At 48.7% G+C, this 27,700-nt stretch overlaps 2 protein-coding genes and 1 long non-coding RNA gene across 3 annotated transcripts; 2 read left to right on the forward strand and 1 right to left on the reverse strand.

The window, feature by feature from the left end:
- Positions 1 to 1,957: 1,957 nt before the first annotated feature.
- On the forward strand, positions 1,958 to 4,221 carry LOC144285605 (uncharacterized). Its single transcript, XR_013353870.1, has 3 exons — positions 1,958 to 2,836; positions 2,926 to 3,044; positions 3,765 to 4,221. It is a non-coding gene; the product is annotated as an uncharacterized LOC144285605 (long non-coding RNA).
- A 301-nt stretch (positions 4,222 to 4,522) lies between these two features.
- Positions 4,523 to 15,047, reverse strand: TRUB2 (TruB pseudouridine synthase family member 2). The gene is made up of 9 exons (XM_077850877.1): positions 14,893 to 15,047; positions 14,488 to 14,663; positions 14,017 to 14,148; positions 12,154 to 12,228; positions 11,080 to 11,141; positions 9,657 to 9,738; positions 6,649 to 6,721; positions 6,006 to 6,142; positions 4,523 to 5,293 (listed from the first exon to the last, which is right to left on the reverse strand). Exons 2-9 carry the CDS (start codon positions 14,594 to 14,596, stop codon positions 5,010 to 5,012), a joined length of 954 nt encoding a protein of 317 aa, XP_077707003.1. The 5' UTR covers positions 14,597 to 14,663; positions 14,893 to 15,047; the 3' UTR covers positions 4,523 to 5,009.
- COQ4 (coenzyme Q4) lies at positions 14,412 to 26,207 on the forward strand. The gene is made up of 7 exons (XM_077850878.1): positions 14,412 to 15,096; positions 15,169 to 15,300; positions 16,692 to 16,788; positions 17,317 to 17,419; positions 23,506 to 23,635; positions 24,118 to 24,211; positions 24,730 to 26,207. Exons 1-7 carry the CDS (start codon positions 15,027 to 15,029, stop codon positions 24,908 to 24,910), a joined length of 807 nt encoding a protein of 268 aa, XP_077707004.1. The 5' UTR covers positions 14,412 to 15,026; the 3' UTR covers positions 24,911 to 26,207.
- Positions 26,208 to 27,700: the final 1,493 nt, after the last annotated feature.

Below are 27,700 nucleotides of genomic sequence, written 5' to 3' on the forward strand. Positions count from 1 at the left end.
AGTCCTCATCTCAACAGACTCCTAGAGATATATTTCTGTTTTATTTATTTATTTATTTATTTATTTATTTATTTATTTATTTATTTGAGAGAGAGAGAACCCAAGAGCAAGCAGTGGGAAGGGACAGAGGGAGTGAGTCTTAGACTGCGCTCTGAGTGGGGAGCCCGATGTGGGGCCTGATTTCACAACCCTGAGGTCACAACCCAAGCTGAAACAAAGAGTTGGACGCTTTACCAACTGTGCCCCGCAGGCACACCATATTTGTTTTGTAATCTAAGACCAACTACCCAAATTTTGTAAATCCTAGAATGAGATCGAGATAGACTTCTTATATACAGTGTCATTAAGTAAAAAGTTTAAATTTTTAGTTGGGGAAGGGAAGGGGAGATGCTTGGTAAAGTACTGGAGAGAGGCCCCGGAGGGGACAGCTGGATTTCCTGACTCTGGGTCGCCACCCTCTAGATACACTGGGGCCCTGAGCCCTCCCCGCTACCCCAGGCTGGCACAGAAGTCTGTGAGCAGCTCTGACCCCTACTACTCCTAGCGAAGAGCTCCTAAGGGAGCATGGACTAACCATAGCATGACACTTGCCCCAGGCAATCTGCAGCAGATGTGGAGGGGAGTATGGAGCATGCCCTGACCTTGGGGGAATCTTCTGGCCATATGACAATAGTGCTCTGAGGAGCACTGAGCCAGCCCACATGAATGTCTAACCATGTGTTGTGGGTCAAATTGTGTCCCTACACAATTCTCATATGGAAGTCCTAATCCCTAGTACCTCAGAATCTGATTTTTTTTTAAATAGGGTCATTACAGATGTAATTAGTTAAGAAGAGGTAATACTGAGTACAGCAGGTTCCTAATCTGAACAGTGTCCTTATGAAAGGGGAAGTTTGGACACAGGCATGTATATGGGGGAAAAAGCCATGTGAACCTGAAGGCAGAGATTTGAGCAATGCTTCTACAAACCAAGGAACACCAAAAATTGTCAGCAAATCAGCAGAAGCCAGGAGAGAAGCTTGGCACACTTACTTCCTCACATCCCTCAAAAAGAATTGACCCTGCTGACACCCTGATCTTGGATCTCTAGCCTTTTACGTTTGGCCTGTTGCAAGACAATAGCTTTCCCTTTTTTTTTTTTTTTTTTTTTTTTAAGATTTTATTTATTTATGGGATTTCTGGGTGGCTCAGCGGTTTGGTGCCTGCCTTTGGCCCAGGGCGTGATCCTGGAGACCCGGGATCAAGTCCCACATCGGGCTCCCTGCGTGGAGCCTGCTTCTCCCTCTGCCTGTGTCTCTGCCTCTCTCTCTCTCTCTGTGTACTCATGAATGGATAAATAAAATCTTTAAAAAAAAAGATTTTATTTATTTATTCATGAGAGACACACACAGAGAGAGCAGAGGGAAAAGCAGACTCCCTGCAAGGAGCTCGATGTGGGACTCAATCCAGGATCCTGAGATCAGGCCACAATAAAATCAACTGAAGGCAGACACTCAACTGCTGAGCCACCCAGGCGTCCCAACAATAGCTTTTCACTGTTGAAGCCACTTGGTTTGTGATACTCTGATAGAGTAACCTTACTAACTAGCACACCATACCCTGTCATTCATGGCTGTTGGCTACTCTCTTCTCAAATGGGCCTCAAGTAGCCATTAATGTGGTTCCTGAAGACCAGAGGGGAATGACAATGCTTAGCTGGCTCCTGGGGGCCCCTGTTTTTTACACTTCTGGTATCAGAATTCTTAGGGACTTGCTAAAATGCAGATTTCCAGGCCTCACTCCAGATCCACTAAGTCAGAATCCAAAGTTTGGGGTTAGAATCAATCTGGATTCTCAACTCCAAAAAAAAAAAAAAAAAAAAAAAATCTGGATTCTCAAAAGTCTCTCCAGTTTTTTTTTTTTTTTAAGATTTGTTTATTTGACACCCAGAGAAAGAAAGTGCACAACTGAGGGGAGTTAAGGAGGGGCAGAGGAAGAGGGAGAGAGAGAGAATCCTCAAACTGACTCCCCATTCAGTGCAGAGCCTGACACATGGCTCACTCTCATGACCGTTGTGACTGTTACCTGAGCTTGGTAAGGGTTGGATTAAGGGTTGGATGCTTAACTGGCACCTCGATCTCTTTCTTTTTTTTTTTTGTAGACTTTTTTTTTTTACAACAGTTGTTTGCAGAAAAATCAAGATGATAGTACAGAGAATTCCCATACATTCAGCACTAGTTTGCCACACTATTGTACTATTAACATTTTACAGTAATGTATTTGTTACAAAACAAACCAGGGTGCCTGGGTAGCTCAGTCAGTTGAGCATCTGCCTTCAGTTCGGGTCATGATCCTGGGGTCCTGGGATCGAATTCTATGTTGGGCGCCCTGCTCAGTGGGGAGTCTGCCTCTCCCTCTGCCCCTCCCCTCCAGTTGTGCTCATTCTCTTTCTCAAATAAACTTAAAAAATTAACAAACCAATATTGATACATTACTATTTACTAATGCCCAGAAATTATTTAGATTTCTTTTATTTTTACCTAAAGTCCTCTTTTTCTGTTCCAGGATCCCAATATATCTACTCATCATGTCTCCTTAGGTTCTTCTTGGCTGTAGTGGTTTCTCAGACTTCACTGCTTTTAACGACCTTGATAGTTTTGAGAAGTACTGGTCAGGTATTTTGTAGGATGCCTCATTACCTGAACCTGACCCATGTCTTTCTCATAAGACTGCGGCTATGGATTACTAGGAAGAAGACCACAGAGGTAAAGTGTCATTTTCATTACATCTTATCAAGAGGACATTACCAGCAACACAACTTATCACTGTTGCTGTTGACCTTGATCATCTGGCCGAGGTGTGTTTGTCAAATTCCTAGCTGATGTTTATGCCAGATAAATAGGAGGGATGGAGAGAAGGCCTCTGACTCTGTGACAATTCTTTTAGGTCACTGTTCAGAAGAAAGTAGCCATAGCGAGCAGGCGGCTCACTCACAGAGCAAGTCTTACATGTCAGGCACCAGGGCAAGAACCTCACCATGACTTCATTTGTTACAAGCCCACCAGGTAGGCAAGATCACAATTCTCATGTTATGTATAAGGAAGCTGAGCTTCTGAGGCCCCGCAGCCAGAAGCCAGCAGAGCCACACCTGCTCAGCACTGCTCTGAACTGTGCAATGCCCCCTTGTGAGGGTGAGGGGGCTGCAGTGGCTGGGGCCTCCTCTCCCAGGGTGACAGCACGCATGAGAAATATGCACTGCCTCCCCTTGGGGCCCAGATTTGAACCTTTGAACAGTTTTTTAAAAAATATTTTATTTATTCATGAGAGACACAGAGGGAGAGGCAGAGACCTAGGCAGAGACAGAAGCAGGCTGCCTGTGGGGAGACCAATGTGGGACTTGATCCCAGGACCCCAGGATCACGACCTGAGCCAAAGGCAGATGCTCAACCACTAAGCCACCCAGGCATCCCCCCGAAATTGGAACCTTAGCCAGATGCTAAGTTGCTCCTTCTAGCCCAAATGTTCTAAGTGGGAATACTTCCACTTAGTGGATAGAGACTAAAATATTATTAGGGGAATAATATTGAGAGGGAAGAGATCCACGTGGATAGAGTCAGGCCCAAACAAACAAAACAAAACAAAACAAAACAAAACCATCCACAAGGGATCAAGATGTCCAAAGCCTAGGAAAATCAAATTGGCAGAAAAAATAATTGGTTTTTGATAATTTTCCTGAGTATTGGAAAAGAACTTTCCTTTTTTCTGTTTGTCTTTTCTTTTTATAGATTTTATTCATTCATGAGAGACACAAGGAGAGAGGGAGAGGCAGAGACACAGGCAGAGGGAGAAGCAGGCTCCAAGCAGAGAGCCCGACGTGGGAGTCCATCCCGGGTCTCCAGGATCACGCCCTGGGCTCAAAGTGGCGCTAAACCGCTGAGCCACCAGGGCTGCCGGAAAAGAACGTTTTTATTTAAGTAATTCCTACACCCAATTTACAACCCCAAGATCAAGAGTTGTATGCTCTACAGACTGAGCCAGCCAGGCTCCCCTAGGATAGAGTCTTTGACTCTGTATGCCCTGTTTACTTAACCAGTCCTTTACTGATGGATGGTAATGACGTTTCCTATTTGTTACTATTACATTGCAGCTATGAGAATCTAAGTACCTGTAACTGTCTGCAACTTATGCCAGAAGAGATTCCTGAAACTGTAACTACTGAGTCAGAGTATTTTTAATTTTGACACATACTACCAAGTTATTCCTGAAAGGTTACAAAGTTGTACACCTTCCTACCAATAGCACAGGTTGCCCATTTTCTCATATCATCACCCATACTGGATATTTTATTAATTGTTTAGAAAGGCAGGAAAAATCGTATGATTTTCTACTGTATGTCTTTTATTATTAGAGAGGGTAAGCATCATTTCTGGTTTATTGGCCATTTGAATTTACACACACACACACACACACACACACAAATTCATGTCATTTGCCCAATTTTCTTACTGTTTTATAAGAGCTCTTTATATATTACAGATTCTCATTCTTTTTCTAAGAAAGATTTTATTTATTTATTTGAGAGTGAGCGCACACATGAGCGGGGGTGGAGGGAGGAGAAGAGGAAGAAGCAGTCTCCCCGCTGAGCAGGGAGCCCCATGCAGGCTCAATCTCAGAACCCTGAGATCATGACCTGAGCCAAAGGCAAACACTTAACTGACTGAGCCACCCAGGTGCCCTTGGATAGTCATTCTTAAACATATCATACATATTTTTACCTGTCTTACCATTTGTTTATCATCTTTTCCTCCATAAAGAAATTTTTCCTTTGACCCCAATTGGGTCAAATCTGTTGGATCTTTTTTCTTACAACTTCAGAGTTCTATGTCATATGTAGAAAAGTTTCCCCTACTCTTGCTTTCTGCACAGTTATCAATTCCAGCTTGCCAATAATTCTTATCTTATCCATTCACTGCCCTGCCAGCCACCTGGCCTTTCAATGCCCTGAACAGCTCTCTAGCCCTGAGCCAGAGCTAGGCCCTCTGGAGTCCCAGAGCCGGCCTGGACATGGAAGCTGCTGGATGCCCTGGCCTCAAGCTCTTCTCCAGCTGCGCTGCCACCCGGGGAGCAGCAGCCTGGATGGCATCCTGGATGCTGTGTAAGTCCCACTGGGTCCTCAGGAGGGCATCGTCCAGAGTGAAAAAGCCATCACGTGTACGCCGTACTTGGGAGCAGACAGCAGTGGTCTTCAGCTCCAGGCCGATCTCATGCACCAGCCTTCTCAGCTGCTTCTGTGTCTCATGCATGCACTGCACCTCTGCCAGGGACACACAACAAGAGATCTGAAGGTTGGGAGCACAACCTCTGGTATCTTCTGATCCAAATCCACACCCATGATACCTCTTGGCTGTGTGATAACCTTAGGCTTTGCTATTCAAAGTGTAGCCCAAGGGCCAACCCTGAAAGTTTATCATACGTGCAGAATTTTGGGCCCCACCCAGAACTGCAGAATCAGAGTTTGCTTTCTGGGCAGGTTAACTCCCAGAAGGTTGCCCGGGTCTAAGACCTGCTATGCTCAGCTGTAAAATGGGAGGTTGTGAAGAATTTAAGATACAAGGTACATAAGGTGCTTATTATTGGGAGAGTCCTGGTCAATACTCAAGTAACTAAGACAGAGAAGAAAGGAGGGAGGGGCTGAGCTGGGTGGGACTGGGGGTGGTGGTGGTGAGGATGCCCACTGCAGCCCACTGCAACTTGAAACACTTGGAGGCTCTGGAAATGAACAGTTAAGTATAACTTGCTCACTGAGGTCTAGCTTCAAAGGGTGACTTGGCAGCAAACAGGACAGCATTTGATCTGGGTGCCATGTGATGGGCCGAGTCCAGTCCAGGGCTGAGAAGGAAGGTGGACCCTGGTGCATTACCCAGCAGAAGTCAGGGCTAGCATGTGCTGGCCTCTGCAAGGGCACTCCACAGTGACTCCCCAAACCCAGGAGCCCCACACTGCTCCAACTTCCTGGGGCAACTTACCCATGAGGAATTCCGGAGGTGCAAAGTAGAGGCATCGGATGCCCGTTACCAGCATCGGGGACTTATCCATGGGCCGGATTAAGCCTCTCACAGCCATATCATAGGCCTCTTGGGTCTGCAAGTCCAGGTTGGAGTACCTGGGGGTCAGAAGGGGGTTGGTGTGGGATGGGGAGCTGGGCCTGTTTACCCCTGGCCCTGACCCACTCATAAAGAGCCTTCCATCTTTCCTGTTCCTCCAGCCCCCTTCTTCTCTGTCCCCTCCAATCCCTCAAAGCAGGCTCTGCCCTCCTCTGCGTAGTTCCCCCAGCTTCCACGCACATACTGCCTGCTGCTACACCCTGCCTCTATGTCCTGGGATGTGGGTTCCTGGCTTTCCTCTCCACTAAATCATATGCTCCCACTGACGCTAGCGGGGGCTTCTTGCTCCCCCCTGGTCTCCCCAGGGGCTGGTCTGGCACAAAGAAACACTTCTGTGGGCTGTGAAAGGTAGAAGTGGTTCATGTCTGCTTTTAGGCTCTAAAAAGATCCATGGAATCTGCCCCAGGATGGGCAGAGCCTACATGGAGCCCAGCAGGCACTTCTCACTCTTGCTGCACCTCCTCAAGGGCCCCTTTCAGGAAAGTGTGGATTGGGCCCCACTTACATCACCAGGGCCTTCTGATGGGAGCCCTGGATCAGGGCCAGGATTCGGTCCAGCTTCTCTCTAGTCACATGGTCTGGAAAAGCCAGGGGACAGTCAGCACACAAGCACCTGCTGAGGAAGGGCCGCAACAAACTGGCAAATTCCCTTCCTTCAACCCAGCTCTATCCTTGGAAGTCAGAGGAGTCCCAGAGTTCCCATTTAGGGGGGGGGGGAGAGTCCTTTGAGAATCTTACAAAAGCCAGGACCTCTTCTCAGAAAGTTATGCCTGAACTTAACTTTGTGAGGACATTATTAAGGGGCTCACAGACTCCAAGTTAACAAGTTTCTTTTTCTAAGATTATTTATTTATCCATGAGAGACAGAGAGAGAGACAGATAGACAGACAGAGGAAGGCAGAGACACAGGCAGAGGGAGAAGCAGCCTCCATGCAGGGAGCCTGACGTGGGACTCGATCTCGGGTCTCCAGGATCACACCCTGGGCCAAAGGCGGCACTAAACTGCTGAACCACCCGGGCTGCCCAACAAGTTTCTTTTGGAAACTCAAAGCCATCATAAGACTTATCCAATATAGGGATCCCTGGGTGGCGCAGCGGTTTGGCGCCTGCCTTTGGCCCAGGGCGCGATCCTGGAGACCCGGGATCGAATCCCACATCGGGCTCCCGGTGCATGGAGCCTGCTTCTCCCTCGGCCTGTGTCTCTGCCTCTCTCTCTCTCTCTCTCTCTCTCTCTCTCTCTGTGACTATCATAAATAAATAAAAATTGAAAAAAAATATTAAAAAAAAAAAGACTTATCCAATATATATTTTTTAAAAATATTTTATTTTATTTATTTATTCATGAGAGACAGAGAGAGAGGGGCAGAGACATAGGCAGAGAAAGAAGCAGACTCCCTTCAGGGAACCCAAAGTGGGACTCGATCCCTGAGCCCAGGATCACGCCCTGAGCTGAAGGCAGATGCTCAACCACTAAGCCACCCAGGTGCCCTGACTTCTCCAATATTCTAAGCCAAGTCCCTTGAGCCCCAATTTGTTTTTTTTTTTTTTTTTTTTTTTATTTATGATAGTCACAGAGAGAGAAGGAGAGGCAGAGACACAGGCAGAGGGAGAAGCAGGCTCCATGCAGCCTGATGTGGGACTTGATCCTGGGACTCCAGGATCACACCCTGGGCCAAAGGCAGGCACTAAACCACTGAGCCACCCAGGGATCCCCAAGAATTTTTTTTTAAAAGATTTTATTTATTTATTCATAGAGACAGAGAGAGAGAGAGAGACAGAGACACAGGCAGAGGGAGAAGTAGGGAGCCTGACGTGGGACTGGATCCAGACTCCCCAGGACCACGCCCTGGGCTGCAGGCGGCGCTAAACCACTGCGCCACCAGGGCTGCCCTAGAAATTTATTTTTTAAAGACTTATTATATTTATTTGAGAGAGAGAGAGAGCATGTATACACACACACACACACAGGAGGAAGTGGCAGAGGAAGAGGATCTATGTAAGTACTCTTCTTAAGAAATTTAGATTAGGGGGCACCTGGGTAGCTCAGTGCGTGAAGCATCTGACCTTTTTTTTTTTTTTTTTTAAGATTTTATTATTTATGAGACACAGAGGTAGAGACATAGGCAGAGGGAGAAGCAGGTTCCCTGTGGGAAGCCCAATGCGGGATTTGATCCCAGGACCCCAGGATCATGACTTGAGTCAAAGGTAGATGCTCAACCACTGAGCCACACAGGTGCCACAGCATCTGACTCTTGATTTCAGCTCAGGTCATGACCTCAGGGTCATGGGACCCAGCCCTCCATTGGGCTCTGCACTCAGCACGGAGCCTACTTAATATCTTCTCCCTCTGCCCCTTCTCCCTGCACACATGTGCATGCACTCTTGTTGAAATAAAATCAATCAATCAATCAATCAATCAATCAATCAATCTTAAAAAAAAAAAAAAAAAAAGGAAGAAAGAAGGAAATTTAAATCAGCATTAACAAGCATCACCCCTCCTCCAAATTCTGGCTTCCTCCCTACCAGAAGTGTCAACTTGGTAACTGTCTTTAGACATGTTTTGTATGCCGACACACCCACATGTACAGATATATAGTGTTATTCTGCCACATTTACAATCCTCTCCAGAAGATGCAGAGGTGTGTGTTTGCTCTCCCTGCTAGATTGAGTTCACTGAAATTAGGGACCCCATCCGATTCATTGTATCTCCCCTCTCCAAGAGCCTGGAACATGGTCAGTGCCCCAAAACATCAGTCAAATAAGAAAATGTAATAGATCTTATAGAAAGTGTTAGAACATAGGGTAAGAAGTGAAGAATAAGCCATCCAACTATACATCCACCCACTTACCCACCCACCCATCCACCTTTCCATCTTTCTACCCAACCAACAAGCACTTCCATGTCCCAGGCTCTGCACTGTATGGAACTACAGGAGTGGAATGACATGGTCCTTACTCTCATGACAGTGTGGTGGGAAGACAGATATTAAATAATCACTAATCATGGGGTGCCTAGGTGGCTCAGTTGGTTGAGCATTGGACTGTTGATTTTGGTTCAGGTCACAATCTTGGAGTTGTGGGATTGAGCCCTGAATCAGGCTCCACGCTCAACAAGAGTTGGCTTGAAATTCTCCCCCTCTGCCTCTGCCCCTCCCCATGCAGCGTGGCTTGCTCGCTCTCTCTCTCTCTCTCAAAGAAGTAAATTAAAAAAAAAAAAAAATTACTAAGCATTAGTTGATTACTGTTCTGAGAGTCCATGTAATTCATCTGTGGGTGAGAGGAGCTTCCCTGAGGTGACATTTATGCTAGGTGGGGAGGCACAGGGGAAGCACAGGGCATTTGTACCTGGAAGACAGAGTGACATGCCCAAAGCCCTCCAGTAGCCAGCTCAAACTTACTGTGCTAAAGTCACTGAGGGCTGTGTGGCCTGTGTAGGGGTAAGGAATCAAGGGAGAGCAAATGCAAAGGCAATCATAGCTACTCCCATTGCCCTAGGCTCCTGTGGGCTCTCACCATATGTTGACTTCTCCACCAGCTGCCCATCCTCACAGAAGTCATCTGTGGCTTTGCCCAGGAGGCCACGTATTGTGTAATCCTATGGGGATAGGAAAGGGAAGATGTGGTTAGTGTCACTGCTCTCCCTCAGCACTGAGAAGGGAGGCGTGTCACCTTACACCCCCTCCCCCATAACCTGCTAGACAGTCTGCAGGTGGGGCAGGGTCCTCCGGTCTCCCGTTAGGGAGCCAGGCACTCAGCCCCCACCCAGCCACCCTACTGCGCTCCCAGGGAAGGGCACCAGACTTCCCTATGACAGCAGGCACTTGCCCACAAAGGGCAGTGACAGCCCTACCACAACCGCCCCATGCCTCTGATCTCCTCTCTAGCCTGACAACTCCTCCCAGTGCACCCTGTTGACTTTTCTCCAGCCTCCAAATATGATCTGTGCAGCTAATGGCCTCTGCCACAAGGAAGAGATGATGGCAACAGCAGTAATTTATTGAGCATTTACCATGTGCCAGTGACTGTGCTAAGTATGTTGCATGGAGTTAGCTAACAATCTTCAGAGTAACCCTATACAGGAGGTACTATCATCTCTCCCATTTTACAGATGAGGAAATGGAGGAACCCAGATGCTAAATAATCCACACAGGGACCTACAGCTGGCAGGACAGGGAATTGTTTCAAACTAAAGCCAACTGGCGGGCAGCCCAGGTGGCTCAGCGGTTTAGTGCCGCCTTCAGTCCAGGGCCTGATCCTGGAGACCTGGGATCGAGTCCCATGTCGCGCTCCCTGCATGGAGCCCGCTTCTCCCTCTGCCTCTCTCTCTCTCTGTCTCTCATGAATAAATAAATAAAATCTTTAAAAAAAGAAAAAACAATTAAAAATAAATAAATAAAGCCAACTTGCTCCAGAATCTGTGCTCTTAACCACTAGAAATGGAGGCTCTCTAATGCAGCACCTCTGTCCCCACTCATGGTACCAGACCCTATGGCCCCAGCCCAGATGCAAGCTCCCTGATGCGTGGATGGTGACAGCCACTTCTCAGTCTTGGGGGGAGAGAGGAGTGGCATCATGATCAGGCTCTGGTGTCAGACAGATCCAGGTTCAAATCACAGCTCCATTCCTTACAGGCTGCACAACTCTGGGCAAATGATATCCCTTCTCTGTGCCTCAGTGGTCTCATCTGGAAGGTGGGTTGTGAGGCATCTACAAGGAGTCCACGTGCAATGCTCAGTGCACAGTGGCTGGTACGCAGTAAAGAAAGCTGGAAGTTATTACCATGCTATTCACACAGTCTCCCCCAGCACATGGCCATGAAACAACACTGGCTAATGGCCTAGGTGTTCCCCCACGGAGTCCTCTCAGCTTGACTCTCACCAGTGACCCCCAGGGAAAGGACCAAGGGCTAAATGAGCTGTCCCCAGCACCCCCATACCTTGGTGAGGTGAGCATTGTACATGCTGGTGAGGAGCCTGCGTCCATGTCCCACGCCGAGTACTGGAAGACACCCAGGCTGATCTCACACCTAGTTCCCCCTCCCCATTTCCCTGAGATCTCCAAGTCCTACAACCACCACCAGAATACTTCCACCTCTGATGTTACAAAAAATGCAGGTTTCTGGGCCCACCCATTTGTACTGACTCTGACTCATGGAGGGGAGGGGCCTCGGATACTTCGTGAGCGCCCCAGGGGGTTCTTTCTGATGCACTCAAAAGAAAGAGACCACTGGCCCAGTCACATAGACCTACACTCAAATCTGGGGTGGCTCTAAGCTTGTCCAATAGCCTCCTTGGGCCTCAAGCTCCCCCATCAGTAAAATGGGGATACAAAATACTTCTGATCCCTGTGGCTGTTTTGAAGATTGAGGCAATACACAGAAAGAAGTCAGAACAAAGGAAGGGCCCGATAAAGGGGCACTGTGGCCATTCCTGCCTGTTTCTCCCTCTGAATAAAGCAGAGAATGAACCTCCATTCACTCCTGGAGAGGGAGGACAGGGAGAGGGAGCATGAGATCATGTCTGCCTGCCTGTGCCCAGGAAATGAGACAAGGGGATTGTGACTACCGCGCATGGAGGATGTGGCCACCGCCTGCCCTGGGGACACAGATGGTTCATGACTCAGGGCTTTTGTGTCCAGCTCCAAAGACATTCAGATCCTGGCCAGTAGGGCCAGAGTCATGCTCTTGGCTACCCCACACAAGTGAAAGCTTTTGCTCCCTGGACCAGGGTCACTCACCAGCCACATAACACCGAACAAGTCAGCTAAGCTCCTGGAGCCTTCTTTTCTTCATAAAATCATAAACTATCTATCTAATGAAAACATATGCACAAAGTGGGCAATTAGGACATTCCCCCCATTCCACCAGCTGATAAGACTTGGGGCAGGAATCAGCGAAGGAGGACAGCAGTGGGAAACGGCTGTCAGGCTGGAAGTGGCCTGGGTTCATCGTTGCTCCCCAGTCTTCCCCCAACCCTGTATCACTGCACCCTAGGCTCACTACATCACTTACCAAGCACCCCAGACGCCTGGGCATCCAGACGGTGTCCCACACCAACCTTCAGGCTGGTGAATGCTGGTCCGCAGACTAGAAAGAAACAAACAAGGTCCCTTTCCTCAATGAATCCAGCCTCCAGGATGATTTCAGCCTGCACAATTGCTTCATTCCTAGGACGTAGCCTCATGGACCCCAAACCAGGATCAGGTTGGACTCTTGCTTCCTACCATGGAATCTGGGGCCCAGAACCATTTCCTCAGCTCCCTGGGCCCAGAAAAAGGGCTTGTTAATCTCCCTATCATCATTCCCCCTGTGAGAGGTTTTGACTGGACTGGACTTAACACTGGGACTCAACTTTCCTACTCAGCTGTGGCAGAAGAGTCTGCCACTCCGGTAAGAAAATGGAGGTGGTAAGTTCCTGAAGGTGGGGCCTGGGTCCCTAGTTCTACCCCCAGAGCCCAGAATTCACTAGGTGCTCAGAAAGTAACTACTGAAAGAATGAATAACTCATTAAAAATATATACAGTAAAACATGTGGGGGGCGGGCTGGGTGGCTTAGTTGAGCACCTGACTCTTAGTTTCACCCGGAGTCATGATCTCAAGGTCCTGGGATTGAGCCCTGCTTTGGGCTCCACACATGCACATGTGCTCTCTCTCAAATAAATGAATAAAATCTTTTTTTAAAAAATGTGGGTTTTAAAAATAAAAAAATAAAAATGTGTGTTTTTGTGTATATCTCAATAATGCTGTTAAAAAAAAAAAAAAAAAAAACTGCATGAAGGAATGAGCCAGAAGCACATACACTTCTACAGAACAAGAGGTACTTAGGGGAAGGATACAGGATGGTTAAGAGCCTACTGAATATAGGCTAGGTTACTTAATGTCAACATTGAGCATTTGTGAAATGAGAACAGGACTCACTTCACAGGGTTGTGGTGAAAATTTAATGAAATGGTACTTGGCGAGAGCTTAACACAGTATCTAGTATAGAAGAGATCCTCAGTACATACTTGTTATTGCTACACTGTAAAGTCACTAAATATCACTGCCAAAGGGGTTTTAGTGGTTTCTGATCAAGTCTATCAGTCTTCCTAATACTGTCTAGTGACAAAGAACTCATTATCACTAGTTCCATTCTTGGGTAGCTTTGTTGACTAAAAAAAAAAAAAAAAAAAAAAAAATCACTCTTTCAGGGCACCTGGGTGGCTTAATGGCTGTCTGCCTTTGGCTTAGGTCATGATCCTGGGGGTCCTCAGATAGAGTCAGACATCCTGTTCCCCGCAGGGAGCCTGCCTCTCCCTCTGCCTATGTCTCTGCCTCTCTGTGTGTGTCTCTCGTGAATAAATAAATTAAATATTTAATGAAAAAAAAAATCACCCTTTCCCAAGAACCCGAAACATCTGCCTTAGGACTTCTACCTGAAGGTCTCATCTCCCAACTGGAGTCCCAGAATAGTTAAAAGGTGTCAGAAAACTACAGTCCACAGGCCAAATCCTCAAGCCTGTTTAAGCCCATGAGTTAAATTTTTTTTTCATATTTCAGTGGTTCCAAAAGAATCAAGAGAATAATATTTTGTGACATACGAAAAGTATATGAAACTCAAATGTCACTTTCCATAACTAAAGCTTTATTGGAACACAGTCAGGTTCATTGCATTCCATACTACCTACAGGTTCTCTGCACTGCAATGGCAGAACTGGGCCTGCAAAACCTAAAGCATTTGCTATCTGGACCTTTCCAGAAAATTTGGCGACTCCTGGTCAAATACTTCATCCCCACTGCGGCCCATCAAGGGATCTGGGACGGGAGTCTGAGTACCGACTGGGACACGGATTCTGCGCAGAGACTGCCTGGGAGGTGACACCCAGGCCCCCTTACCCAGGGGATGGTTGGTGAGGGTGGGCACACTGGTGGCTGTGAGGGTAAGCTCCTTCTCTTCATCGCTTCCTACGGGTCCTAGCAGGAAACGAACACGCTGTTCAGGGGCAGGAGGCTTCCCAGCATTGACACCTGAGTACACAAAGGTAAAGGGCATGAGGTCAATTCTGTCCAAACACCTGGGGGGGGGGGGGACGGGGAGGTGTGCAGACGTAGAAGACAAAACCCACGACGTATAGGATAGCAGCTCAGAGACAGGCCTGGGTTCAAATTCCGACTCTACGACTTAGGATAATGGACACTATTTGGCCATCTGAACGCAGGGGAATGTGAGGAGTAACGGTGTGCAGAATAAGCTCTGCCCAGGAGCCTGGGTCACATGACTTCACTTTGCCGGAAGGATGAGAGGCGGAGGTGGACTCCCGGGAGAAGCGGAGGAGCGGGATCGTGGGTCTGGTTCCAGGCACTCACCCTTCAGAAGCTGCAGCTCCACGGTGTCCCGCAGGTGCTTCCACTTTAGCCCCGGGGGTTTGTAGACCGCGAAGAGCCCCTGCAGCCGCGCCAGGGCGCAGGACCCCATGCTCAAAGCCCGCGGCGCTGGCTGGCGGAACAGCTGCTCTTGAACGGAAGTGCCGTACGGTCCCACCCTAAATGAGGTCCGGAGCATGAGCGCCGCCATGTTTCGCAGCCGGAAGAGGTTCACGTCTTATTGGCCTCCGGGAAAACGCGCAGGGGAGAGAGAATTGGGGTCCGGCGCTGAACCCCAAGCTAGCGGGGCTCACCTGGGGACCCTTGCCGGAAGTGAAGGGAAATGGGGAGAGTTTTGCTTCGGTGGAAGCAGGTGATAGACAGGTCGCCTGGGTTTCCCTCTCATACCTAGCGATTAGGCCTTCTGCCCGTGCTACGATTTTTCTCCTTCAAAGGCCGTTCCTGGAGCTCCGCGGCCGGAGAGGTTCGCGGCGTCCGCCCTCCGCGCTCACTCTCCCGCGGCCGGCGGGGGCCTGCTGCCAATGGCGACGCTGCTGCGCTCGGCCCTACGCCCTCTCCGCGCGCTCGGCGGCCGCCGAGGGCCAGCTGCAGGCAAGTGAGGAGGCGGGAGGGAAGCCTGGCGAGCCAGGCTCCTCTGACCACCGCCTTCGTCTTTCCCCGCAGATGTGTGGCTCCGAGGCGCGCGCCATGGCGCCGGCCTGCTCTACCCGGGCCACCTCCCCACCTCCCCGCTGCAGAAGGCGCTGCTGGCTGCCGGCTCGGCCGGAATGGCTCTCTATAACCCGTACCGGCACGGTAAGGCCGCCCGCGCCGGCGCTCCTGCAGGACAGCGGGAGGTCGGCACGCACCCTTGCGGGGGGAGCCTGGCAGGTGCTGACCTCTCTCTGCCCGTCCCCTGGTGGTAACCGGAGAGGAAACTGGGTCCGGGTTCCCAAACCTGGCTGCATCCCATCATCACGCGCAAGGTTCACAACAATGCAGCTGCTTGGGTCCCACCCTGAGCTCCAGCCAAATCATCCCGAGCTCGGGGAGGGAAATAAACTACCAGAAGAGTCTGTCATCCAGCCACCTTGAGGACCTGCGGACTAGGGGCGCCTGGGTGCCTCAGTCCGTTAAGCGTCTGCCTTCGGCTTAGGTCATGATCCCGGGGTCCTGGAATCGAGCCCCACGTGGGGGGTCCCTGCTCAGCTGGGAGTCTGCTTGTTTCTCTCCCTCTGCACCTACCCCCCCCCCTCCTCTGTCTTGTTCATGAGAGGCAGAGACACAGGCAGAGGGAAGAGCAGGCTCCCTATGGGGAGCCCGATGCAGGACTCGATGCCGGGATCCCAAGATCACAACTTGAGCCAAAGGCAGACAGACCCTCAACCACTGAGCCACCCAGGTGCCCTCAAACCAAATCTTAAAAGAAAAAAAGAACCTGTGGAGTAAATAGATGATTTGCAGAGTTTGGTATAATATACACCAAATTATAACATCCCACTAAAAATTAAAGCTTATGAGGGCAGACACCCTGACTGCCCTGTTCTACTATATCATCAGTATTTTACAATGTGCCTGGCACATAGTAGATGCTCAATAAATGTTGGCTGGATGTGTGACTAGAACATCTTAGGGTTCTAAGTCTGGAAAGTACTATTACTCCTACTAATAGAAATGTTAATACTGATTGCTCAGCTTACTGAGTGCTCACTGAGCACTTAATGCTGGTTGCTCACTGCACTAAATGTTTTATATGTGTAGTGTTCTTGATTTTTCACATTAACCCTGTAAGAATGGTGTTCTCCACATTTCATAAATTAGGAGCCTGAGGCTTGGAAATGTGAAGCATTTCTACAAGTTCACTTAGATGGTGATTGCAACTGAACCCAAACCTAACATTTTGATGCCAAAGCTTGTAATCAATGGAGGCATGATATTCTGTTGCAATAATGGGTGTAAAAGTGATTTATAAACTCTTTAGAGCACTGTGCTAATCAGAGCCACCTCAGCCTATTAGATTAATAACAATGATAATGCTATAGGTACATATATTGAATGCTTCCTGTGTGCCAGGTGATTTGCTAAATGTATAACATGAATCCTCATAACTAAGAGATAGATAGTATTGTAGCTTATCATGTAGGAGACAGGTCCAGTAACCTACCTGAGATCATATCCTTCATTTGTCCCCATTTCTTTCCTTTCAGACATGGTCGCAGTCCTAGGGGAGACCACAGGATACTATGCCCTGAAGTTCCTCAGGGACCAGATGAGGAAGGATCCAGAGGGTGCCGAGATCCTACAGTAGGTCCCAACTGTGCCTGGGGAATTGGAGACACTCTGAGGATCCTGATCCCTCTGGAGTTGCATTGTGTTTCTCTAGGGAACTCTTCTTGATGCCCTGGCCATGGAGGGTTGCACATGCTGGGCACTGCCCAACTCCATAGGTGCCATTCACATATATATTATGATGACCAGCAGGTAGTGCAATGTGGTGGCATCAGCCCAGTTCCCGCCACAGGGCCCTCTGCCTTCCCTAAGCTCCCGTAACAGGCTAGCTCTAACCCCCACCCCTGCAATGTTCTTTGTGAGTATACTGATCACACCTGAGGCTTGCTTCCTATATTATGCCACTGCAGGCAGGAACCATGACCTTAGCTATTGGTAGGCTCCTCAGTCCCTGCCACCGTCCTGGCCAGAAGCAGGTGCTAAAGTCGGATTTGTGGCCCTATTCTCTGCCCCTTCACCTCTCACACCTTTGCCCTAGCTGGACCTCTCACCTGCCTTTGCTTCTGCTCTCTCAGTACCTAAGTCCTGCCTTCTGCCTCACAGAAAGCGGCCCCGGATCTCACTGTCCACCCTTGACCTGGACAAGCTCCGTAGTCTGCCTGAGGGCTCCCTTGGCCAAGAGTATCTCCGTTTCCTGGATGTGAATGTGAGTTTCCAGCTTCTGCACATGTGGCAATCACTAGGAAAGGCAGAGAAGGGCATGGGAGTGACGTCCTGAGGAAAGAGGAGTCCTGTGTGGCCACTGTGGGCAGGTGTGCTTTTTGTCTCCTATGCCAAGGCTTTGTCGTGTTCTATGAGATGGGCAAATGGGCCAGGAACTCTGAGTGATAATACTGGCCAGTATTTAAAAGTCACTTATTAGATGTCAGATGCCAGGCTCATACCTGATCTTGCCAAACCCTCCCAACAGGAGAGTTCATCCTTGACCCATCCTGTCAAGTAGGTCCTATTATTATCCTCTCTAATAGATGAAGAAATCAAGGCTCAGAGCACTTAAGCAACTTGATGATTTCATATAGCCAGTATGAATGGAGGCAGTATTCATATTCAGATCATGCTTTTTTTTTTTTAAGATTTTATTATTAAGTCTGTCTATACCCAATGTGGGACTTGAACTCATAACCCCAAGATCAAAAGTTGCATGCTCCACCAACTGAACCAGCCAGGCGCTCCTTGATCATGCTCTTAACTGTTGTATCATGTCCCCCTGTTCTAGAGATAGGGCTTCCCCCAGGGTATGACAAGTTGTGGCACTCTCTGCCCCATGCAGGGAGGACAGGACCTTGTAGGGAGAGTCCCAACTGCTGTGGAACTCATTCATTTGTTCAAGATCTGCTGTGTGCCATCCATTACCCCAGGTGCTGGGGATATAATGGTGAACTAGACAGTGTACAAAGTCCTGCTCTTGTGGGTGCTAATATTCTGGTTTGGGGAAGAAAATGAGTAGGTTAAGAAGAAGAAGAAATTTCATATAAAAATTCAGGTCAAATATTTATTGACTATCTGGAATGTACAACACTGTTCTCAGTAATTGAGATACAGTGAATGAAACCAGCAAAGAGCCTGCCTTTGTGGAGTTTCCATTCTAGCTGGCGGTGCTGTAAGAACAACATCATTAGAGAGGACAAGGAGGTGGGGTTGGAGGTGGCCACTTCTGACAGGGAGGTCACAGGAGGCCTTCTGAAGAGACCTGGATGAGGAGGAGCCAGCCCTGAGGAAAGATAGGAGGAGCAGAGGCATTGGCAAGTGCAAGGTCCAATGTGTTTAAGAAAAGGAAAACTGGGGCATCTGTGCAGCTCAGTGTTGAACACCTACCTTTGGCTCAGGTTGTGATCCTGGGGTCCTGGGATCAAGTCCCACATCGGGCTTCCCACAGGGAGCCTGCTTCTCCTTCTGCTTATGTCTCTGCCTCTTTCTCTGTGTCTTTCATGAATGAATGAATGAATGAATGAATGAATGAATAAATAAATAAATAAAATCTTTAAAATAAAAAAAAGAAAGTAAAATTTGCTGAAGTGGCCATCTAGGAATTGAGTAGAGGAGAGGCAGCCAGCAGGTGGGAGAACTGGCCCAGACCCTTCCAGCCACAGGAAGAAGTCTGCATTTTACAACAGGAGCAATAGGAAAACATTAAGTTTCTTTTTTTCTTTTCTTTTTTTTTTTTTTTTTTACATTAAGGGTTTCAAGTAGGATAGTAACATGAGGGGCAGCCTGGGTGGCTCAGCGGTTTAGCGCTGCCTTCAGTCCAGGGTGTGATCCTGGAGACCCGGGTGGAGTCCTGTGTCAGGCTCCCTGCATGACACCTGCTTCTCCCTTTGTCTGTGTCTCTGCCTCTCTCTCTCTCTCTCTGTCTCTCGAATAAATAAAGTCTTAAAAAAAAAAAAAAAAGGATAGTAACATGACCTGATCAATAAAAAGACCTTAGGATCTGGGTCACCTTCCTTGTCCCAACCACTGCATCCTAGTGTATACACATCCCATCAAAGCACCTCTGTCAAGTGGTGCTCTAGCAGGTTGCTCTAGAACTAGGCTTCTCAGCCTCACCACAATTGACTTTTGTGGCCAGATGATTTTTTTTTTCTTTTTATTTGAGAGAGCACAAGTTGAGGGGAAAGGGAGAGGGAGAAGCAGACTCCCTGCTGAACAGGGAGCCCAATGTGGGGCTTGATCCCAGTACCCTGAGATTATGACCTGAGCTGAAGGCAGATACTTGACCAACTGAGCCATTCAGGTGCCCCAGGAACAGATAACTCTTTTTTTGTAGGAGCTACCCCGTGCTTTCCAGGATGTTTAGCAGGATCCTTGGCCTGTATACATAGATGCCAGTTAGCACCCCCGCTAAGTTATGACAGCCATAAATCTCTGCAGATATTGCAAATATCCCGTGGTGGACAGCTGAGAAACTACTGCTCTAGAAGGTTATTGTCCCTGAGATGATAATCTGCTCCACATACTCTCCTGACACTTGTTCCTGCCCCATTTTCTACCATCTCATATTTCACCAGGAAGCAATTTACTTCATCAGTGGGAAACCCACCAGGGTGGCCTTCCCCAAATGCCACTCAGGGAGGGATCACCTTAAAGTCCCCAGTGCCTTTCATCTTGTTGCTGTGGAGAGGATGGGACTGCCAGGGCCTCCCTGGGCACCCTGCCCAGTCTCAGCCCTAGTTGTGATAATAGCCCTAGAGATTGTGACACTTTAGAGCACTGAAACCAACAGCCCACAGAATGTGAAGGAACACCTTTGTTCCAGAAGAGATTTAGATCAAAGTTCAAGGTGAGGCTACCCTCCCTGAGGCTGTCATTGGTAAGGGGCATGGTCATCTCATGGCATCGAGATTATGGGCATTGGCTCTGGAGTTAAGAGTAGCCTGTACTAGGGATGCCTGGGTGGCTCAGCAATTGAGCACCTGCCTTTGGCCCAGGGTGTGATCCTGGAGTCCTGGGATCAAGTCCCACATTGGGCTCCCTGCATGGAGCCTGCTTCTCTCTCTGCCTATGTCTCTGCCTCTCTCTCTGTCTCTCATGAATAAATAAATAAAATCTTTAAAAAAAAAAAAAAAAAAAAGTAGCCTGAATTAGAATCCTACCTCTCTTCCCAGCTTTATGGCCCTGGGCAAATCATTTGACCTCTCTGAGCCTCATATTCCTTATCTGAGGTAAGGGGACCTAATGTTTATCTTCCAGGGCAGTGACATGGCTTATGGATATTAATGCTACTGGCTTTGAAATCTAGTAGACTTTGTTTCAAGTCCTGATTCAGCTACTTGATTAGCTGATATTGGGCAAGTTACATAACTTCTCTGAACCTCATTTTTCTTACCATTACCTGAGGCTCATAGAGCACCTACCCCCAGATGGTTGTGAGGATGCACTATGATGATACATGTAAAGAAACTCATACAGTGCTGGCTCATAGTACGTACTGAATAAATATAATTGCTATCACTGTGATCACCCTCTGCTTTATACGGCTTGTAGAACTCCTAGGAAGAAGTTAGGAACCGGGCCCCTGTGAGATCCCAGACACAGACTAAGGCACTGAGCCAGCAGCCCCAAAGCAATGAAGACATCAAATCCTTTGGCCTCTGGATAGGCTGAGCCCCTGCTCTGGGAACAGGAACACTAGGCTGCTCCCATTCTTCATGAGTACTACTGAGGACTCAGGCAGGGTGAATCAGAGGGAGTCAGTTCTCACCTCTGCCTGGGGCCAGGAAAGCACCAGGAGCTGGCCTTTTAGTCAGGTATTCATGAGACGTGAATTCATCCAGGCCCTGGAGATACAACAGTGAGCAAAGCAGCCAGCAGCCATGTGCAGCTGAGAGGTCACTACAGCACCAATCACAGAAAGAGAACACAAGCCAGGTGACTTCCAATCTGCTGCTAGCCACTCCAGCAAAAGCAAAAAGAAACAGGTGGAATTTTAATAGCATATTGTATTTAACCCAATGTTCCCAAAATATTATCATTTCAACAGGTAGTATTTCTAAATTACTGAAATTTCACATTGTTTTCTTCTCACCAAGTCTTTGAAACCAAGTGTGTATTTTATACCTATAATACATCTAAGTTGGAACTGTCACATTTCAAGGCTTGGTAGCCACACGCAGTGCATGGCTGCCATACTGGAAAGTTCAGGTCTAGAAGAGAGGCACGTGGTACTACACATCACAATACAAGGTATAGGATGCTACAAGAGGTTGTAGTGTGGACCTGATCAGTCAACAGCCTCCCTGCAGGGGGGACACTTAGGTGAATCATAAAGGACAGGTAGAAATTGCGCATGTGAAGCTGTGGCTGGTGGGGGAGAGCACCCTAGGCAGAGAGCAGCTCATGTGAAGGATGGGGGCTGGGGTGCCTGGTGGGCTCAGTCAGTGGAACACATGACTCTTGATCTTGAGGTTATGAGTTCTAGCCCCACGCTAGGTATAGAGATTGTTTTTTTTTTTTTTAAGATTATTTATTTATTTATTCATGAGGGTCACACACAGAGAGGCAGAGACATAGGCAGAGAGAGAAGCAGGCTCCATGTAGAGAGCCCAATGAAGGACTTGATACCTGAACCCCGGGATCATGCCCTGAGCCAAAGGCAGACGCTCAACCGTTGAACCACCCAGGCGTCCCGAGATTACTTAAAAAACAAAAAAATTAGGGGCATCTGTGTGGTACAGTCAGTTAAGCATCCAACTCTTGTTTTTGGCTCAGGTTGTGATCTCAGGGTCATGAGATTGAGCCCCAAGTTGGGTTCTACACTCAGCAGAGTCTGCTTGGGACTCTCCCTCTGCCCCTCCCCTGCATGTGCACGAGAGAGAGAGAGAGAGAGAGAGAGAACGAGAACGCACAGTGGGAGGGGGAGAGGGAGAAGGAGAAGCAGGTTTCCCCATGAGCAGGGAGCCCAACACAGGGCTCAATCCCAGAACTCTGACATCATGCCCTGAGCGGAAGGCACAGTTAACCAACTGAGCCACCCAGGCACACCCCCCACCGCCAAATTAAATCTTTAAAAAAGAAAGTATTGGGCCTTGGAAGCTTCATTTTTTTCTTTTTCTCCCCATTTTATTTCTAATTGTGGTTAAAAAAAACATAAGGTGGGACACCTGGGTGGCTCAGCGGTTGAAAGTCTGCCTTTAGCTCAGGGCATGATCCCAGTGTCCCGGGATCAAGTCCTGCATCAGGCTCCCTGCATGGAGCCTCCTTATCCCTCTACCTGTGTCTCTCTCTCTCAGTGTGTGTCTATCATAAATAAATAAATAAAATCTTAAAAAAAAAAAAAGGTAAAATAACATAAGAATTGCCCTCTCGGGGGTGTCTGGGTGGCCCAGTTGAAAGTGTGTGACTCTTAATCTCAGGGTTGTGAGTTCTAGCCCTATGTTGGGGGTAGAGTTTACTTTAAAAAAAAAAAAAGAATTATCATCTTAACCATTTCTTTCTTTTCTTTTCTTTTCTTCTTTCTTTCTTTCTTTTTTTTTTTTTAAGATTTTATTGATTTATTCATGAGAGACACAGAGAGTCAAAGACACAGGCAGAGGGAGAAGCAGGCTCTATGCATGGAGCCCGATATGGGACTTGATCCCAGGACTCCAGGATCACACCCTGAGCCAAAGGCAGACGCTCAACCACTGAGCCACCCAGGTGTCCCTCATCTTAACCATTTCTAAGTGGACAATTCAGTGGTGTTAAATATATCCACACTGTTGTGAAACCAACCTCCAGAGCTTTTCCACCTTTTAAAACAAACTCTTACCCCTTTTTTTTTTTAATTTTTATTTATTTATGATAGTCACAGAGAGAGAGAGGGAGAGAGAGAGAGAGGCAGAGACATAGGCAGAGGGAGAAGCAGGCTCCATGCACCGGGAGCCCGACGTGGGATTCGATCCCGAGTCTCCAGGATCACGCCCTGGGCCAAAGGCAGGCGCTACACCGCTGCGCCACCCAGGGTTCCCAAACTCTTACCCCTTAAACAATTATCACTTCCCCAACCACCAGGAGCTTCTTTGCCATAAATTCCAACAGGCTTTGACACTGTGTGTGAGTTGGGGTAGGCCATAGGGGTGTCAGTGCCTCTATTCCCTGCCTGAGGACTTCCCTGTGGGCAGGAGTAGACAGAAACAGTCCCCAGAGATTTTTGGTGGTTATGAGTCTGGTGGGAGTGGTTGACAATCAAAGAGATGCTGGCCAGTTTGGCCTTGGGAACAGTTGGGAAGAGATCTAGGGGAGGCTCATGGTTGTTAGAGGGTCTCCCCAGATACCCGAGCACCCACCCGATTCGTGGACGACGAAGAGCTAGCATATGTGATTCAGCGGTACCGGGAGGTTCACGACATACTCCACACCTTGCTGGGGATGCCCACCAACCTCCTCGGTGAGTGCTAGCCCCAGCTGCCTTGAGAGTGGGGCTGGGTGGGATGGGGCAGCTCAGTGCCTCATTTTCTGCTTTCTGAACATCTTGGTAGCATCTGTGCCACACATCCCCTCTCCATCCCACTACCTCTGTGTTTCCTAAGCTGATGTAGCAGCACCCAAACACCAGGGCTGCAGGCTCTGAAACCGGCCACAACTCCCTGAGGCCTGCAGGAACCGCCCTGGACTTGATAGCCTCAAATTTGGAGTCCTCTATATTCAGATCCCAAGCTTCCTTCCCAGCCCTTACCTCCTTGTGCTCTTTTTCATGCCCTCCCCTTCATCCCAAGCCAGGTGCTTCACATCCCCACATGGGCCAGGACTGGCCACAGCTAACCTCGATAGAGATCAAGGAGGCACAGATGCTTTGTTCTGCTCTGCCAGGAGCACCATGGCTCTCCTCCTGGGCCCTTCTCACCTCCCACCCTATTCTTGCCCCCCCAGGGGAGATCACTGTGAAGTGGTTTGAGGCTGTCCAGACCCACCTGCCCATGTGCATCCTGGGTGCTCTCTTTGGACCAATCCGGCTCAGTGCCCAGTAAGTTCTCTAGTGGCAAGGGGTTGAGGGAAGGCTCAGAGGAGCCAGGCTCCAGGAAATGGGACAAGCATGCAGCCTTCCTGAGTAGCCCCAGTGGTTCTCCAGAAAGCCAGGGTAGAAATAATGGAGCAGAAGGGTGAAACTGGCCCGGCGCAGTGTCCCCAGGGCAATGAATGAAGCCTGGGTGTTTCATAGGACTCTAGGGTCTCTTGGGGCAGGCCTCAGTGTTGGGAGTTCCCCCATGGAATTGAGAGGGTTGGGTGGCACCCCAGTGTTAGTTTCTGGAGTTAGGTAGCCTTTGATTACGATTTGGGCTTTAGCGTATTCAAACTGTGTGGCTCTGGGCACAAAATCTTAACCTCCCTGAGTTTCAGTTTCCTCATCTGCTAATGGGAATAGTAACTCCTTTCTTTTTAAGGGTAGTGAGGACTAACTGGGAAAATGCACACCAGTTTCTGGGTGCAGAGCGTGCCTGGCCCTGGGACCTTATATCTTCTTTATCTTCTGCTGTCTTGCAGGAGTCTGCAAGTGCTGATTTCAGAGCTGATCCCGTGGGCAGTTCAGAATGGGCACAGAGCGCCATGTGTCCTCAACCTGTACTACGAGCGGCGCTGGGAGCAGCCCCTGAGAGCTCTCCGGGAGGAGCTGGGCATCACAGATGCCCCCACGTGCATGTCAGGGGCCTGGCCTAGGCCCTGAGCCACTGCCCACCCCACCACCCCCACTTCCCCTGGGGCAAAGGACTCTCTCACCATTACCTTTGTTCCTTTTCTTTCAGCACTGACCCTTGGACATCATTTGTCATAATTTGTCATAACCACTGCCAAGTGGCTTTGAGGACCCCCTGGGAGGGAGCAGACAGTGCAGTGGGGCTCCCAGGAGAGCCAGGAGCCACCCAAAGCCAACCAGATGTGAGCGAGAATCAGTAATCCAGCCTGGTGTTGGGGTATCTCAGGCCCACTACCTCTGTTCTGGACCCCTCCCTGCCAACCAGGGTTTTCTGGGTGCTAGTCCGGGTGTCCTTCAGGAGTAAGGGCTATACCAGTTCCAAAGACCTGAGAAGAGGCAAGTGAGTCTCTACTGTCTGAATAAAGTCTGCCATCAGCCCAAGTGTCAGCTTCTCCTGCCTTTGCCCAGGGCTGTCCGTGGCTCTGGCAGCCTTGGGCCTCTGAGCACGAAGGGCAGACATCCCCTCCAGCCTAAGCTTTAGCTGCTTATCCTCTTTCCTATGGTCTGAAGTCAGACACACTGGGATTCAAGTTCCTAATTCCTCCGTTGTTTTTCAGCAGAGGGACTTAGGGCAAGTTTGTCCCCCTCTCTCAGCCTATTTCATCATGGGTAAAAAGGGAACAGAACCCACACCCACTTCCTAGGGTTACTGTGAGCATTTCATGAGGTGATGTTCAGAAGAAGGGCTTCAGAGAAAGGGCCTCAGGGACAGAAAGAAATTATCTCTATTGTGTTCACAGGTGAAAAGGCAGCAGTGAGGCAGCTGGTTCATTTTGGAGTCTCACCCAGGCATTTTCTTTGGTTCGGGGCCAAGGAGTGGGGACAGGTAGGGTTAAAGTATCATTGCAAGAGTGGCTGGCCCTGTCTTGGGATTTAAAACCAGAAACACTCTGAAGATGGCAGAGCCTTGGGGCACCTGGGTGGCTCAGTTGGTTAAGTGTCTGCCTTTGGCTCAGGTCACATTCTCAGGGTCCTGTGATTGAGTCCCGCATCTGGCTCCTTGCTCAGTGGAGTTTGTTTCTCTCTCTTCCTTTCCCTCCACAATCTCAAATAAATAAAATCTTTAAAAAAAAAAAAAAATTAGGGCAGCCCCGGTGGCACAGTGGTTTAGCGCCGCCTGCAGCCCAGGGTGTGATCCTGGAGACCCTGGATCGAGTCCCAGGTCGGGCTCTCTGCATGGAGCCTGCTTCTCCCTCTGCCTGTTTCTCTGCCTCTCTCTCTCTCTGTCTCTATGAATAAATAAATAAAATCTTTAAAAAAAATTAAATATGGCAGAGCATTTAGTTTTGAGAGGCCAGCTCCTCATTATGTGGGTAGGACAACTAAGGGCCAGAGATGGGCAAGGAATTGCCTGAAGTAACCAGAACACAGGCCACAAGACTTTATGGTTGTGTTTCCTATGCCTCAGTTTCTCTATCGATAATAAGGGCTATAGTTTATAGCTGTACTATGTGCCTAAGCCATTGAGATGCATTATTGCATTGATGCCTCCAACAACCCAAAGAAAGATGTATTATTACTTGTATTTTACTAACAAGGCAATGGGAGCAGAGCTGGGACTCGAACCAGGGGATGTCTGAAACCTGCCCCACTGCCACACCAGTGCCTCTGCCTTCCTTGTGCCAACGACATCCCAGTCCAGGGCCCTCAGGGATGGAGGTGGGAGGCTGGAGGCCTACCTCAGAACCAGGGCCTTGGGAAGGAAAGGAAGCCTTGTCCTGAGCTCTTTGAATTTCTGCAGAAAGAGGAGGGGGTTGGGGTGAGCTTTCCAGACCTAATTCATCTTTGCAGTATGGACCACCTTTCCAGATCTGTCAGATTTCCACAGCTTTCCAGAGTCCAGGAACCCCTACCCCCATGTCCCCCATGTCAGTAAAAGTCAACAGTGCCAAGTTTGAGGGGAAAAGGTCTCTGACCAGTTAGAGAGTTCACCTGCCTCAGCCACTTTGTGCCTGAATAATCCTGAGCCTTTACAGCATTGGAGAGATGGGCATTGGGGATCATGATTAGCTGGGAATGGAGTCTGGTCTCCAGCCCTTGGGGTGGCATTTTTGCCACCAAGTCATGATTGGAAAAAAAGTTATACTGGCAATAGCTACCACTTCCTTAGTTCTTAACACAGCCCATAAGGCTTTGCCAACTTCTACCTAGAAACTTCCATTCTTCATCTCAATAAACTATGTTGTCCTTCTTCATGTCTTTAGGAATAGCATTCTGTCCCCAGGTCGTCACGTGGTCAACTACTTGTCACTCACATTTGTGCTCAAATGTGAAGGCATCTCCTTGGAGAGGCCTTCCCTGGCCACCCACTTGAAGAAGTGCCCTCCCCCTTGCTGCACCATGTCACCTTATTTTCTTTCTGGAATTTATCACTCTGAAATTAAATTATTTGTTCATTTATTTATGAGGTCTGTGTCAGCCCCAGAAGAGCAAGTACCTCTTCTTTTCCCTCACTCATGGGAACGGTGCTTGGCACATAGTAGAGGCTTGCTGCTCCATTAGTTGAAAGAACGAATGCTAAGGCCGAAGCAGAGAACCCCACGACAACCTCACTTCATGAGGGTATCAAGATTGGGGAGCATCCTCAAGTCACATAGCTGGGCTGTGGTGGAGCTTGTTCTGTGATGCACGGGTCTTGAATCCTCTCCTGATAGCTCAGAGAAAGCTCCCTTCCCTAGGCCTGATAAAAGCCATATGTAGGGATCCCTGGGTGGCACAGCGGTTTGGCGCCTGCCTTTGGCCCAGGGCGCGATCCTGGAG

This window comes from Canis aureus, chromosome 16 (genome assembly GCF_053574225.1).
Source record: "Canis aureus isolate CA01 chromosome 16, VMU_Caureus_v.1.0, whole genome shotgun sequence".
In the NCBI taxonomy this organism is placed as follows: Eukaryota; Metazoa; Chordata; class Mammalia; order Carnivora; family Canidae; genus Canis; species Canis aureus.

Coding starts and splice junctions, on each gene's coding strand:
- COQ4 (XM_077850878.1), top strand. CDS start 15,027: ATGGCGACGCTGCTGCGCTCGGCCCTACGCCCTCTCCGCGCGCTCGGC. Junction 16,789..17,316: donor GAGGGTGCCGAGATCCTACA/GTAGGTCCCAAC, acceptor TCTGCCTCACAG/AAAGCGGCCCCGGATCTCAC. Junction 24,212..24,729: donor CCAATCCGGCTCAGTGCCCA/GTAAGTTCTCTA, acceptor GCTGTCTTGCAG/GAGTCTGCAAGTGCTGATTT.
- TRUB2 (XM_077850877.1), bottom strand. CDS start 14,596: ATGGGGTCCTGCGCCCTGGCGCGGCTGCAGGGGCTCTTCGCGGTCTAC. Junction 14,149..14,487: donor GGAGCTGCAGCTTCTGAAGG/GTGAGTGCCTGG, acceptor TTGTGTACTCAG/GTGTCAATGCTGGGAAGCCT. Junction 11,142..12,153: donor CCAGGCGTCTGGGGTGCTTG/GTAAGTGATGTA, acceptor GGTGTCTTCCAG/TACTCGGCGTGGGACATGGA.